The sequence below is a fragment of the Phytophthora sojae genome, assembly GCF_000149755.1.
Source record: "Phytophthora sojae unplaced genomic scaffold PHYSOscaffold_6, whole genome shotgun sequence".
In the NCBI taxonomy this organism is placed as follows: Eukaryota; Oomycota; class Peronosporomycetes; order Peronosporales; family Peronosporaceae; genus Phytophthora; species Phytophthora sojae.
In genome coordinates, this window is record NW_009258120.1 from 3,493,374 (window position 1) to 3,507,515 (window position 14,142).

General features: G+C 49.7%; 4 protein-coding genes across 4 annotated transcripts; 3 read left to right on the top strand and 1 right to left on the bottom strand.

Moving 5' to 3' along the window:
• Nucleotides 1-537: 537 nt before the first annotated feature.
• On the top strand, nucleotides 538-744 carry PHYSODRAFT_449696 (hypothetical protein; the record flags this gene model as incomplete). Its single annotated transcript, XM_009533126.1, has 1 exon — nucleotides 538-744. A coding segment is annotated over one exon (207 nt), but the record flags the coding sequence as incomplete, so codon positions are not given.
• A 3,850-nt stretch (nucleotides 745-4,594) lies between these two features.
• On the bottom strand, nucleotides 4,595-5,643 carry PHYSODRAFT_510666 (hypothetical protein; the record flags this gene model as incomplete). The annotated part of the gene is made up of 3 exons (XM_009533127.1): nucleotides 4,595-5,004; nucleotides 5,102-5,174; nucleotides 5,317-5,643. The coding sequence occupies 3 exons, from the start codon at nucleotides 5,641-5,643 to the stop codon at nucleotides 4,595-4,597; spliced, it is 810 nt and encodes a 269-aa protein (XP_009531422.1).
• A 2,775-nt stretch (nucleotides 5,644-8,418) lies between these two features.
• Nucleotides 8,419-8,800, top strand: PHYSODRAFT_335676 (hypothetical protein; the record flags this gene model as incomplete). Its single annotated transcript, XM_009533128.1, has 2 exons — nucleotides 8,419-8,431; nucleotides 8,517-8,800. The coding sequence occupies 2 exons, from the start codon at nucleotides 8,419-8,421 to the stop codon at nucleotides 8,798-8,800; spliced, it is 297 nt and encodes a 98-aa protein (XP_009531423.1).
• Nucleotides 8,801-13,059: 4,259 nt separating this feature from the next.
• PHYSODRAFT_415028 (hypothetical protein) lies at nucleotides 13,060-13,410 on the top strand (the record flags this gene model as incomplete). The annotated part of the gene is made up of 1 exon (XM_009533129.1): nucleotides 13,060-13,410. A coding segment is annotated over one exon (351 nt), but the record flags the coding sequence as incomplete, so codon positions are not given.
• Between the last annotated feature and the right edge of the window lie 732 nt (nucleotides 13,411-14,142).

Consider the following 14,142-nt stretch of genomic DNA (forward strand, 5'->3'; position numbering starts at 1 on the left):
TTTGATGGAACAAGACCCGGAGATTGACCGTTAAGCGTGTGTCAACGGTTTAGTGGGGGAGGGTGTGACGGGGTTACACGAGAGTTACCCGAAGGGTTACGAAGTGGATACACAATGTCTAACCTAAATCAGTAGGAGAATCACTACACGGACTCAGAGCCACTGATTATGCATATGACTAGGGTTCACTATGCTAGATAGTGAACCGGATACATTTACACCGTAGGCGGCTTGGCCGCGCTAAAGGGAAATACATTCAGTTTGAGATTTACACACCTAAGAGCTAAGCGTTGACTCTTGGAGTCCGTAAGGTGTACGGACTCGTACGTTTTGGTATTAGAACGAGCTATCTTAAGCTGAGACTCTGTGAGTCTGTTATGTCTTCCTCTGACGCTAAAGCTCTGGCAGCCCCGCCGCAGACAATCACCTGATGGACACGACCGACAAATGGTCTCGCTGGTGCCGCTCAAATCTAGCCGAGCACCTTTCAGCAATAACACGACTCAGCAACGGCAAGTACGAAGTCAGAAAGTGTCAGCCGTCTCGCGTGAGCTGCTAGCACTGTTGCCGAAACAAGCAAACACGTCCATGTGTATGCGCTACCTGTCGAAGAAGGGGTGCATCTGTCCAGCGCCAGGACAATGCTTTAACCCGAGCAGGGCCCACTTCAAGCCTCTCGCTCTTCCCGCCGACACGAAGCAGTTCATCGACACGAATTTCCTCGGCCTGGCTACAGAGTTTCAGGACTTGTGACGCCAACAGCCAGTGGCAGCACAGGATAACCCGGGAGTTCAGAATACTCGTATCCATCAACACGATGGGCCGGTGACTTCAGTTCAATATTCATATTTTAAACAGAACCAGCGTGCTGCTCACTCACTTTTCTATAAGACTCAACTCGGGCTGCATCGCACAATGACCGCTGCCCGAGAACTCGGATATCGGAATTTTGCTGCTCGACACAAGATGGAGCTCCTTGCGCAGCAGCCAGTGCAGGTCGGCCAGCTTCACGTAGACCGTGTCAATGCAGACTCCGAGCTCACCCGACGCTCAGGTCTTTCACTGGCTCAATTTGTTCGTATCTATCGCAATCAGATCTCGGATGACCCCAGGCCTAACAAGGATCTATTCGAGCTACGCATCCCAGCCTTCGAGATCTGACGGCACGATGGAATTCAGTCGTTCGCGACGGCGTCCAACCAAAATGGAAAACAGCAAGCCCAAGACACAATAGGCTCGACTATCAAACCACCAGTCCATGACGAATCACCACCAGGACGTGCTCCACGACATCATCAAAGGTCAACGCGGTGGGCGATACCTGGTGGTCGAAGCAGACCTGCTGGATCGCTGGACCAACATCTTCGTCAGTCCGATAGGAACGGTGGAGAATACCACTGGGAACAGGCACGATCAAGTAATTACAAGAGTTGCCAGGTTAGCCCTAGCCATCAGGTTGTTCAGCGCAGCATGCACAATCTTCTCGCTCTCGTTAACCAGCGCTCTCGTGGTCTCATCCAGCACCGAAATCTTTGGCTCGTGTATAATGGCACAAGCAATAACACGCACTGCTTCTCCAGCGTGACGTAAGGAGCGGTGAGCCAGTATCGCCCAACGCGTCGCTGTCGAGCCAGCCAAACGCACTCGTCTGTCATTCACGTCGCAGTGCATAAATACGAGTGTACCAATACTACACGGGCGTTAACTCGCCGAACCAACTGTTGCTCTAGTCGTCAACCTCGACACTGGAGCGGTTAGAGCAACAAGGAGGTTGCACTAAAGGGCAACTTTAGTATCGTTTTTTATAACTAAAATATATCCTTTGGTTGGTCGTCGTCATCGTGAACCTAGTATAGTTAGGGGGATTTAGGCTTTCTGCGGGCCCGGGTAATGTCAAATATAGCACAGCGTACGGACGAGAGGGAAAGAGCGGGGAACCAATATAGCGCTCGACGCGCGTCGTCGTACTCCACCCGGCAAAAGAAACCGAACGGTAACCGGCCGCCTCTAGCCAGCCGTATGTCAAAACGTCTTGGTTGATCAAGGGGGTGCATTTTTTTGCCTTCCATTTTGGTGGGTTTTACATGATGAAAGATAATTCACCACTAAACCTGTGAAAAGAGAGCAAAATGCACTCAAGCTCTGATGGCTAGCCTCGAAATCATGTTTCAGCCTTTCGTGTCAAGTTGTACAGGCTCAAAACCATGAGCTTAGCAAGCATCTAGCTAGTAGCATTAGGACACCGCTCGGCGAAGATGAAAGCCATGTTCTCTAGGTTGCCTAGGAAGCGTACGATTGGTGCCAGCACGTCCAGTTTGCGCTTTAAACACGGCATGCAGCTCTTCTCGTTGTTGAATCGAGCGGTCAATGTTGAATCGCTGTCCCAAAAGCTTCGCCGCGAAGCGAGGTACCTCTAGAGATTTGGAAACGTGTGCTGGTCATGGATAACAATATAACAATTAAACAATACAAATACAGGAGATGCTCGCCGCGAACTACCAAACTGTTCCAGCCTAAGCGAAGATCCATTATATTACAGATGTAGTTGTCATCGTCCCAAATGATGTCCAACATTTTTGATATCCTGCTACGGAGCATGTGACTTTTCTTCCTCCTCATCCGGAGCATTTTGCAGCATTACATTGCGTGGGATTCGGTCAGCTTCGCTCTTCCGTTGGTTGAGTTGGGCGCTGGCTAAGACATCTGCTCGGAGAGACTGATCGACATATCTTCAGCGAGCCAGCATCTTATCGCGTCGCCATACTCTTTGTACGTATTCATTTGGCCGGCCGCCCAACCCGGATGCGTCCGTCAGGAGCAATTTTACGTGTCGCTTCTAATTCCTAGGTACAAATTCTCGTTATGAATTTTGTTTCGTTCAATCAAAATTGTAGGTACACGTACCGAGTTTCTTTCGAATCGTCTGCGGGCAAGTTCCAAGAAAAAGAAGGCGACATCTTTTCTTATGCTGATTTCCGCTTCCTGGTTCTAGACTCGTCTCGGTGCAACCCTAGGATACGGTATCAAATTATGCTTTCTGTGTACTCCTGCAGTAATGCGGTGCCCAGCACGCCACCGGAGACGATCATCTCGCCGCTCAGGAGATCTTCGACCGCGGCGCGTGGAACACAAGGCTGCGCCTGACCGGTCGTTGAGGGTGCGCGCTGAGATCCAGGTCGGTAGGCTTGATCGCGAGCTCTAGAAAAAAGGACTGAAGGGAGGGCGCGCGCCGCGTGTCGGCGACTGGTATCCACCAAAGTTTTAATGGGACGGACGGTGACTGCCTATTGGCTGTAGCGAGTTTGCTGCTAATTGACCGATACGATAGTCAATAACAGGCACTGGGGGTGTTAGTTGTAGCTGAACGGCTTCCAAATGTGGTCCCTTTGCGTGGGCGCCGGTAAAAATTAATTAATTGCTCGCATTGCTCACGGACCAAAATGCATAAAATTATCGTTTTCCTCGTCCAATGGTCCCTAGCGGCGACTTCCTCGCAGCTATGAGCATCGCAAGAATATTGTTATAGGTTACTAAAGCACTTGTATAAGCCACATTTGCCGAATAGGAAATATTGATAGTCACAAAATGGACAGGTGAATTTGAAGATAACTTAAGCAGAATGATACTTTACGGCACAGCCCCAGTAATAAAGACACCGCACGCATTTGAATCTATGGGCATTGCTAACGGCAGGAAATTGTTCATCACCTACCAGCGGTATCGCACTCAACTTAACGGAAAGCAAAAAATAATTGGTGAACTTTTAAATCCCAGTCAATCTTGAAGCCGTGTTGATGTAGCGAAATGTTACAGGTAGGCGTGGGTAGCCTATTCAACAGTTTGTACAAGTCGGTTTGTTTCTACGATGCATGGATCCACATTTAGTAAAGGCTCCGCATGAGAGATCTTGTAACCTGGTCAATAGGGTTGTGTGTGTGTCTCTCTCTCTCAAATTTGTCCGTTCTTATTGGGTCTTACAGCTCTAGCCGATGCGCCTTTTCGAGTGCTGCACTGCGGTTCTGGCGGTGCCTCGAATATTAATGTCATATAGCACATGAATGGAAGACCCCCAGAAGTTGCACGGACACGATCTATATCTCATGCTCACCACTCACCTGATGCAAGCTTGCGCGTATCTGTGCTTGTTGTTAGCTTATTGAGTGAGCTGACAAGGATATCCTCTTCTGTTCTGCGCCGCGTCTCGCCATACACGCGTGGAACCGTAGAGATTAAAGACCTCACCACATCCGCTTGGTCTTCGTTTGAGATGTCTCGAGAAAAACGCAATGAATTTTTAGTCGAGTATAGCGAGAGTAATCCGGTATGCGACATTGTTCGAGCGCGCCACACCAGCTTATCATCGGGCTAACAGACCGTTGCAAACGCCTTACAGTTCTATACTCGCTTTGACAGAGTGTGAGAAGCTGGGGGAAGTGGGCCTATCATTAGCTTGTGTCGCAACGTCACGTCCTGCTGATTTCAGCATTGTAGGTCTCCCCCGGATTATTTCTAGTGCAATCTCTCATGGCGTGTGAAAGTACTGCCAACGTCGAACCCGTTGATTCAACCAAACTCTTGAACAATATTCAGATAGCTACTTTAGCTCCTTGAGCGCTAGCCCAAGTTTAGTATAGCGCTGGGCCATGGCATGGGTACTCGACCACCGGGTGCCATTACGTAGGAGAGATGACAGTTCCGTTACACGGCGAAGAATCGCGCGATCCTTAATGTTGCGCAGCTTGGTCATCAGCGCATGAATCCTCGTCAGGAGAGTCTCGTAGCCGGTCAGATAGTCGGATCCAGCCAGATGAAACCTGTGCGATGCACAGTCGACCATAAGAAGAGCACCTTCACGGCTTCCAACGTACTGGTTCACGCTGTGGTTGTCAGTAACCATGAAGTTCACAGCCTCATACGGCTTGTTGTAGCGTGAGAGCGTGTAAGCGATGAGATCAAATAGGCGTTGCACCCCGAGATTGACCACCACGTCAAGAGGACAAAATGCTAGCAGCACAGAGCGGCGAGTGGAGCAGTCGGTGTCGTCGTAGTAGTCGGACCCATTCCTAACCTTCGTCCATGGCACATGTCCGGGTCTTTGAACACGGCGAAGTGGAGATGTAGTGGCGGCCGTTAAAGGTGGAGCCATCGATTACGATGCCGAGCGTGGACGGAAGCTCCTCAGCAATCCTAAACCCCACAGACTGGTTCACTCGCATCAAGTACGTCTTCAACGTGTTTTCGCTAATCAAGGACAACAATATTGTTTTTCCTCGTCATCTTGCGCTCGACAAAATTCAGAGGCAGCCGGTCCAACACGACCCACTCGCGCCAGCGGAAAATGGTACGCATGTTGTCGTCGACAACTCGTAGGCGGAGTGAGTTGCGCTCCTTCGCGGCTTGAGAGGCGTCTTCAAGATAGGTCGGGTGATTGGTGGGGAGATGCGTGATCAGGTTGGTGTAGCCATGAGCACTCGTACACGTCTTCGTGCAGGTCAAGCACATAAACCCTTCCCTGGACTTCTTGGTGAACCGCAGGCTGCAACCTAGCTTGTGAGATAGGGGTTTGGGAAGACACCGAATGCATTGGACTAGGAAACTCGGTGGCTCAGATTGGCCAGTTATTTTTTTTACTTTCGCTAGCATCTAATTGTTCAGAACATGAAGTGATTTGTATTTAAGTAGTATACCGAGGTCAAGTGCAGTGGAAACCATTGATTGTCACCATGAAGCGCATTGCAGAGATAAGCCAAGGTTCTGGAACAGTGCTGTGATGGCGTGTAGTACACGTTTCAATCTGCTGCGATGGAGGAGCTCCGTGCCGGTCAACGTCGCAGCTCGCACGATGTATACGATCATCTGAAACAGACGGTGACCATCGCAGAGCTGAGGGAGGGAGTTCGGTGCCAGGAGACTGATGTCGAGTAGCTAAATGATGTCCTAGCAACGTTAAAACAAGAACTCCACAAAAAGGAAGAAGAGATGGAAAAAATACGCCAAGACTCAAGACACGTATTTAAACAGGAACTCAAGCTTGGAATTGATCGCAGAGAGGAGGCAGTACAACATCAAAGCCACGGTAACAGTAACACTGACTGGCAGTAACCAAGCAACAACTCCATAATATCATGTCCCAACTACAAGACACGAAACGACTGTTTGAACATGTCAACGCCAAGAATGAGAAGGTCAACATTACAGCTGTCGCAACGGAAAGAGGGGTTGCCCAGCCAATGGTTTGCAGCCTCGGAAAGGTTGGAGGTGACCTCGTCATACGATGGCTGATTGTATGCCTCGTTAAAAGCATACGTCACCCAGTGCTCCTTGGATATTCCATTCAGATACTCCACGGCTTGAGGTCGGGTGTCCGCCAACTTGGAGCTGTAGAACTTGTAGTCGTTTTCGCACTCACTTCTCGCCATCTGGAACACGAGGCCTTGCTCAACAGGAGTCAGCGACGATCCTCGCTTGGCAATGTTGGATATGATGTGCCGGACGCAGAAGCGATGGCCGGAGTCCGGATACTCTTCCGATACTGTGGCAAGTAATCTCTTCTGTCGGTCTGACACGAACACCGGTTTCCATGGTAGCACTGATCGCCGTTTTCATGTCCGAGAGAAACCATTTCCAGTTTGCATAACCCTCCTGGCTCACTAGAGCGAGTCCCACCACAAGGATGTGATCATTGAGGTCCTTGGTGGTTGCCAGAAGGAAGACGCCGCGCTTGTTCATGTCCCCCTTCAAGTGTGTGCTGTCGACGCCGATGACATGCTTGCAGTGCTGCATGGCCTTCAAACAAGCGACCAGGAAGAAGCAGGCACGACTGAAGACACCACCACCTCGTTTCTCAAACCAGTAGCTCGAGGTAGCGTTTGCGTCCGTCGCCATCCGAAGGCGCCTCCAGCTTCTAATAGCTTGCGAGGACGTCATCACGTAGAGACTCGAGGAGATCCAGCTTAAGTCGCGAGGCCGTCTGGCGGTTAGTTATGATCTACCTTAACATGAGGAAGTCAGCGATGGCCCTACCAGTCACGTTGGCCCAAGTTTCGCTGTAGGCCGGCAACATTTTCCGCTCCAATATCCCACTCATCATGCTATACGGGACATCTCGTTGGTGCTGTGGCGTTGTATCCGCTTGCAGATTGCCCTCAACAAAGGTTTCGCCTTGGAACCCAGCGTGGCGGTAGTGGTTGTGCGCCAAGCACATCTGGGTGGCTTTCCACTCATTACGAAGCCCGTACACCGTGAAGAAGCATGGGCAGGCTGCCTTGTTCCCTGGAACCAGCGGTTGTTGCCCCTTCAAAGGCTTGCAGGTGTACTTGGCGTTACCCTCCCGAGTGGTTTTGCGCCAGCTATTGTTGGCAACTCGAAGCGAAAAGCCCTGACGCCTGGCGAACTCACGACAGCGTTGCTGCAGGACCGCCCTCGACTCGAACGTTGCCGGCACGAGATTTTGTCCATGGTCGGACACGTTCTCGTACGTGCTGGGAGAAGCGCTATCCATAGATACTGTCATCGCGGAGAAGACCCAGTTCCCGAAGTTCCTCGAGGCTGACGGTCTCCACAATGCTGGAAGCGGTGCTGGTAACAGCCATCCCGAGTCGAAGTTGGTGGTTGGGTAGCCAGCGAGGTTAGTCGGAGTGTTTGTAGCGAATGTGAAATGGAAAATGAGAGAGAGGCTCAATCGAGGACAGGTATAAGTTTCGAAACCAACCAAAACCACTAGGTTGCAGTGGAGTAGATATAGATAGAATCCATTGTCGTAGTTGGAAAACGGATATAAAGTCACAACCGCTCGTGTTGTATCCTACTGGACGAAACGGATAGTGAAGCCACATTTGTAAAAATGACCGAGTCGTAAGGTTTGACGCAATGACTGAATCGTAAGTTTTGGTGCAATGACCGAGTCGTAAGTTTTGGCCTGCGTTAAAATTTACGCCTCGTCCGTTTTACCCTAGGTTAACTAATGGGAGTTGTACTTTGTGGTTCGCATAAAAATAAATGCGAGGATGCGTATATCGTAAAAAAAACGAATCGTAAATTTCGCTTGTTAAAAATAAATTGGAAATTTACCCATTCTTCGGATAAGTAGATTGGACGTTGAATCTACTTATAAGTAGAGCATCAATCTACTTACGTTTGGACAAAGGGGCCCCAATCTCATTGAATTGTTTAATTGCTCCTTATTTGGCTTATGGATTTTCTCTTGTACTGAACTGGAACCCATATAATACTTGTAGGCATAAACAATGACCTCTCATGCGTCTCGAATTCACGACTACAGTATAAATTTTGGTAGGAAGCTTTGAGGCCTTCAAGATCCTTGACCCCCTTTCTACACACCCTTGACAAACATTAGCTTCCACCCCAGTGAAGTCGCGTACATGGTGTCCAGAGGTGATGACCCTCAACGAGGCCACGATGGCCACTGAACGTCGGTACATGGGGCAGTTCTGCTTTCCGCACCCAAGTGCAAGCGCTGCAAGACGAGTCCGTCGTCGCGCTGGTGCCTGGATAAGGGCAGGCTCAACTACCTGTGGTCACCGTTCCACGCCTGCATGTAGACCAGTCAGCACCAAACGCTATGAACAACAAGGGCGAGAAGCCGCCGACGAAGGCATGCTACCTCACGACTGCAAGCTTCCCGGAAGGATTGAAGAAGGCGAAGGGCGACTACAATCCGCGCCCTCCGCCTTCTCCCGGAAGGATTGAAGAAGGCGAAGGGCGACTACAATCCGCGCCCTCCGCCTTCTTCGATCCTTCCGGGAAGCTTGCAGTCGGCCCAATTGCTGGTCGCGAGTAGGATACCTCACGAGTTCAGTGCAGAGACAGGCAAGTCCCTATCCGTCATATCTGTAGTGTTGTGGATGGGGGTAACTAGAGCCGGAGCGACTCCAGCTGTACTGACGGCTATCTTCAGTGGTCGGCTGAGCTCGCGTGGCCTTACGGTGATGCAGTTTAAGAAGACGTCCAAATGCCTACTGTTATTGGAAATGAATCGAAAAGCTACTGACTATCATATATTCATGTAAACACTTTTAAGACAATTGGAGTTTACATGGGACTTAGTCGGATCCGTTCATATCGACTTCGTGGTCGCCATAGCTCTCAACGAATTCAGAAGCCAGCGAAGAACACCTCCCCGGCGACTCGTGTTGTAGAGAAGGTGTTGGTGTTGGATCGTGCTCAATGCCGTAGCTGCCAAGCCGATGCATGGGTTGCTCCATCGCTTCAATTTCCTCGTCGAAGACGAGTAATTAGCCGGTCTCGAGATCGCTCTCGGCCTTCCAGGCAACGCGCAAGAGCGTCCATGTGCGTTTTGTTGTCTTCGTCGTCGTTGTGGAAGCGGCGTCGAGGTTCACGTGGCAGGGTAAATTGCTTTATGCCATGCCAGACCAACCTCGCAAGGTAAGTTTCAGACAAGTAGCACCTAGGTGCAAAATATATGATGGCGACTTCTGTACTTAAATTGCGATGAACCGGCCCCCAACCTGCCCCGAACCGTTAGAGTCCAGAAATGCTATAAATGACGCTAGGTTACAGGGCCAGAAACTGGTATCCATAGAGCCATTCTAATTATTTTGGTACAGCGTCGAACAGTTAACTCTAGTAGACTTGAACTCAAAAAATGTATCTAATGTATGTAACTGCCTTTTCGAATGTACTAAATGCAATAAATCCATCGGAAACGCGATGTGTCTGGCTAGAATGCAATCTATCCCAACTAAACAAAAAGTAGCCGGCGAAAACAAATCTTCCAGTACCGGTGAGTAGTACCCTCAACCTGTACCATTCAGGCAGCCAGCTGGAATAATGAAATTGCCAGATATAATTTCGAAGAATATTCCATGACATGTGTATTTTGACTTTGATTACTACTCCCAAGTTTGCATAACCTCAACATCCATCCATTTACTAACCAGCCAATTAAACGTTTCAATATACGTTCCATGTCTCATGCGACATGCCACCAACGCAACCCGCTTCGTTAAATATACGATGCTAAAGGAATCTAAGTCATCCAAACATAAAATAGGTAGTTTGCCGTTTAGTAAAATCGCGGTACTTCGTTGCCGGACATACCATCTACGATTATTTCGTGTTTTCATAGTATGGGAAGCTACATCCATAACATCAGGATTATGTCAGCCATTTTTTATAATTGTAAAAGATGGAATGGAATGGGGAAAGGGGGGGGGGGTCTATCTTGACTTGTAAACACATGAAATGGCGAAAATGCGCGAAAGGGTAAAGACGAGATAAACTTGGAGTTTGCGTACATGATTTCATGAATAGCCTTCCGCATAGCTGTATTTACCTAGAGAGCATGACCATGCCAGGAGGCATTGATGTAGTCATTTTTTGTGCGGTTCATCAAGCGACTACGGACCTCTATCGATCGCGCCGTCGATGCCATCGACCACCTTCAACACGGCCTACTGGGGGTGGAGCGCATCTTCGAAGACGAAATTGCCCGGCACAATACGGGCATGTCGTGGGCATTGCGCCAAGTCAGCGGCTAACCACTATTCGCCTCGCCGGACAAGGGCAGAAAGAGCAGTGACGATCCATCTGGGTCCCAAACACCACCATTTGACGGAAATTTTGACGATCTCGAGATTTTTTCGGCCAATCAGAGTCTATGTGAAATGACTTCAGCCAGTCTAATCGGCTACTCGGCCCAGGTGACGTCATGATGCAAGAACTGAAAGACGCCCATATAACCACCGCAAAGAAGAAGGATTTCAATTTGTAAAAATGGGTGAGCCTGAGCGATTTCGAGTTTTTCCTTTCCTAGATCGCGTCAGCTGAGCTCCGGGTACACGAATTCAATGTGCGTTCAGGGCCTTGGCGAGGCGGGACACCATACACGATACGTTTGTGCCGGCGTTTTCGACGGCCTCAATGTATCAACCCGGGGCGGCCTGGACGGATCGAGTGCGTTCAGGGTTTCTTATCTGAACGCAGTCTTCGAGACCTGAAGGGCCCATCCTAGACTTGAGCGCACTTCGCTCCGCGGAACACAGCCGAATCCCAGCTCAGATCGTGCCGCACGGTGTGGTCCGGGTTCCGTCTCGGCCAATCAGAATGGCGGATTCAGTCGGGTCAGTAGACAGGTGATGACCGGTTGAGGCAAAATCTCGCTCAGTCTCGTCACAGCCCTGGGCGCGTAATAACGATACCGGTACATATTTGGTGCAGCAAATGGGAGCACACCATTGATAGCTGGTTTGCTGACTATCATAGCCAGTAAGCCAGCAATATTTGCCGATGAGTTCGATCGTGAGCTCGTCGGCACACAAATCTATGTACGACGCAGGCGACAAGCTAGTACGGGGTCTCTCAGATACATGTGCTTCTGTCGAAAACAACTTTTTAAGCCCGGCGGTCTCAGCCATCATCAATTCACTTCGGGCAATGTGAATACCGCGGCTCCCCACCCCCACCCCACCCTAGAGGCGCATTCGCCAGGACCCAGGAGGACGACGAGACACCGAATAATAACAGCACTCATGGATATACCGTGAATCTGTAAAGAGGGCCGCAGTTACCGCTAGCGAGGTCAAGAAGGGTATGTCCAGCAACGATGCTATTAGTTGATCGTGATTCCACTGACACGTGTGCACAGAGGTGTCGAGCGTGTTTCACGGTTTTCCTCAGAAGCCAACGCGCCACGAACGAGGGCCCCATCAAAAGAAGAAGTGCCCGAAGCGCGCCAACACTTCTATCAAAAGGAAAATTGGCGTGTCATGCCAAGCACTGCAAGGGCGAGTAGTCAGCGTTTGTACCTGTAGACACTTTTTGAACGTACTGAATTTCCAACATTGGAGCCTGAGGTTCATCCAGACGTGATAGATCTTCAGCCTCCCGACATTTCGACGAAGGCAGACAATACGCTCCGTACAAGCAAAAATTATATTACACGATCGCAGCATCGGAAACCCACCGACAAGCGATTTATCACGCTGATGCCGAATAACAATAAGTGCTTGGAGAACAGAACCGCCGTTGGTCCTCGCGCGTATGACAAGTCCAACTTCAACAACACCACAACAAGTTTCGAAAAATCATAGATAAACTCTCGATGCGTTGTAAAATGGACCGTGAGACGTCGATGTGAATCTCGACAACACCGAAGGGTAGAAGGTGTTTCGAGATGCCCAAGCTTTCGGGTTTACGGAGCGTTTGTCATACTTGGATTGTCGGCGAAAGCGCAAACTCTGCACGGCTCTTCAACTGCATTGTAAAGTTGGACCATTATCTTTATTGGCAATTCAACACCCCACAATGCAAGTTGATGAGTCCTGCGTACATCTAGGTACCGGACAACAATAGCTATCATATGATAGCCGAGACCCCGGAATAGAATAGAAGCGCTCCCAAAAGGTCCAGATATGTTGGATTACCTGAATGGAAAGTCGAAAACGCGGATGCATGTAGTAGGAAAGGGTATACACGTCAACGCGTACAACAACCGCCCCCCCCCCTCCCCGACATAAAAAGGAATATTACGGCCAAACGATCCAGAATGACATTAACCTTGTCAGCCCTGATCAGTCATAAAAAAACACAATGCAGTGTACAGTGTACAAGTACGAACCTGTGATTATCACCCTTCTGGTGGAGCAGGCCAAGATATATGGCGAGTACACCTCGATAAGCAGCGTTCACCTGAAGGTAACCCAATCGAGAATGTCGGGGCAAGATGGCTTCACTTTTCGATGGGCGACAGTACAATCAAGGCAGCCAAAAAAATAAATTGACGCTCAAGCAATTGCCATAAATATTATTGCATAATTTATGAGCAGCGGCCTATACCGTACCATTATTTATGATACCAGATTACTATTCCAGACTGATAATTTATGATACTATCTCAAAATCATACAAGCTGTAGTATGCGAACAAAAGAAAGCTTATACTCATACAGCAAGCCATATGCATATTTATTAACTGTCTGGAAGCCAACCATTTGGCAGGCATGACAAGCGGCTGCCAGCTCAGCTCTAAGCACCATTGTGCAACTTTTAACGGCACAAGAACCTCCTCACCTCAACAGGCATGCTTCGCGCGCCCCGCACTCGCCCATCCTTCTCTAACGCGCAGGTCTCGGCGTACTTCTTCACGCCGTGCAGTGATGAGTACGGCGAGTCTGTACCCGACTACTACCGCTGCCGATGCGGTACCGTGCGGAATCAGACGAGGCACAACGGGTTTATTAACCTGATGCAGCACGTCCGCCGAGAGCACCCGGGCTTCGAAGCCAAGATGCGGGCTGCAACAACAGCTGAGACCGGCTCACTGATTCCCTACGCTCGACGTACGTCGGTGAACCGCTTCGGCTGGCTGGAGTGGGTCGTCAAGGTTAACCTGCCCCTAGTCTTTTGCGAGAACCCACTCACAGGAAGGTACGCTCAAACTACTAGTGTTATACTATTTACGAATACTAATTATGAAGTACTATTTTTGCAGGTACACGAGTGTGGCCCCTGTTTCGGTCGAGACCCTAAAGGCACTCATGGAGGCGGTCGCCCAGTTAGTGGGGTTGGAGATCGCGGCGGAGCTGCCGGATCGTTTTGGTCTCATGCTGGATGGCTGGAGCCATGCGTCGGTGCACTATGTCGCAGTATTCATATGCTACGAGATCGACGTTGTTGTTAAGTACGCCCTCCTGAGCATGGCGCCAATCATATAAGAGCCGGACGATGGCCTCTCGGCACGTACGCACCGAGATTTCCGTCGCTAGTCTGCTCGTGCGGTTCGGCAAAACGCTGAGTGGCTGCGTTTACATGGTCGCAGACAATTGCTCCGTAAACAGGCGCCTGGCTACCATCATGCAGGTCCGTCTGGTTGGCTGTGCGAGGCACAGGCTGAACCGGGCTGTGCAACATCACCTTGAGCAGTACGAGGACGATTTGGCGGTCGTGTAAGCACTCATACTGAAGATTTGCACGCCGAAACAGTCAGCCAAACTTCGGTAAGTCTTGTTTATTAAAGGGTTAACCCTTTTGTTGCAAAACGCTGCATAATGCAACGTTTTTACGATTTTGCCCAATAGAACATAGGCGTCATATTTTGGGCCAATAGTTTCGCTACCGGAAAATGTCGCAAAAAACGATGCATTATGCAGCGTTTTTCAAATAT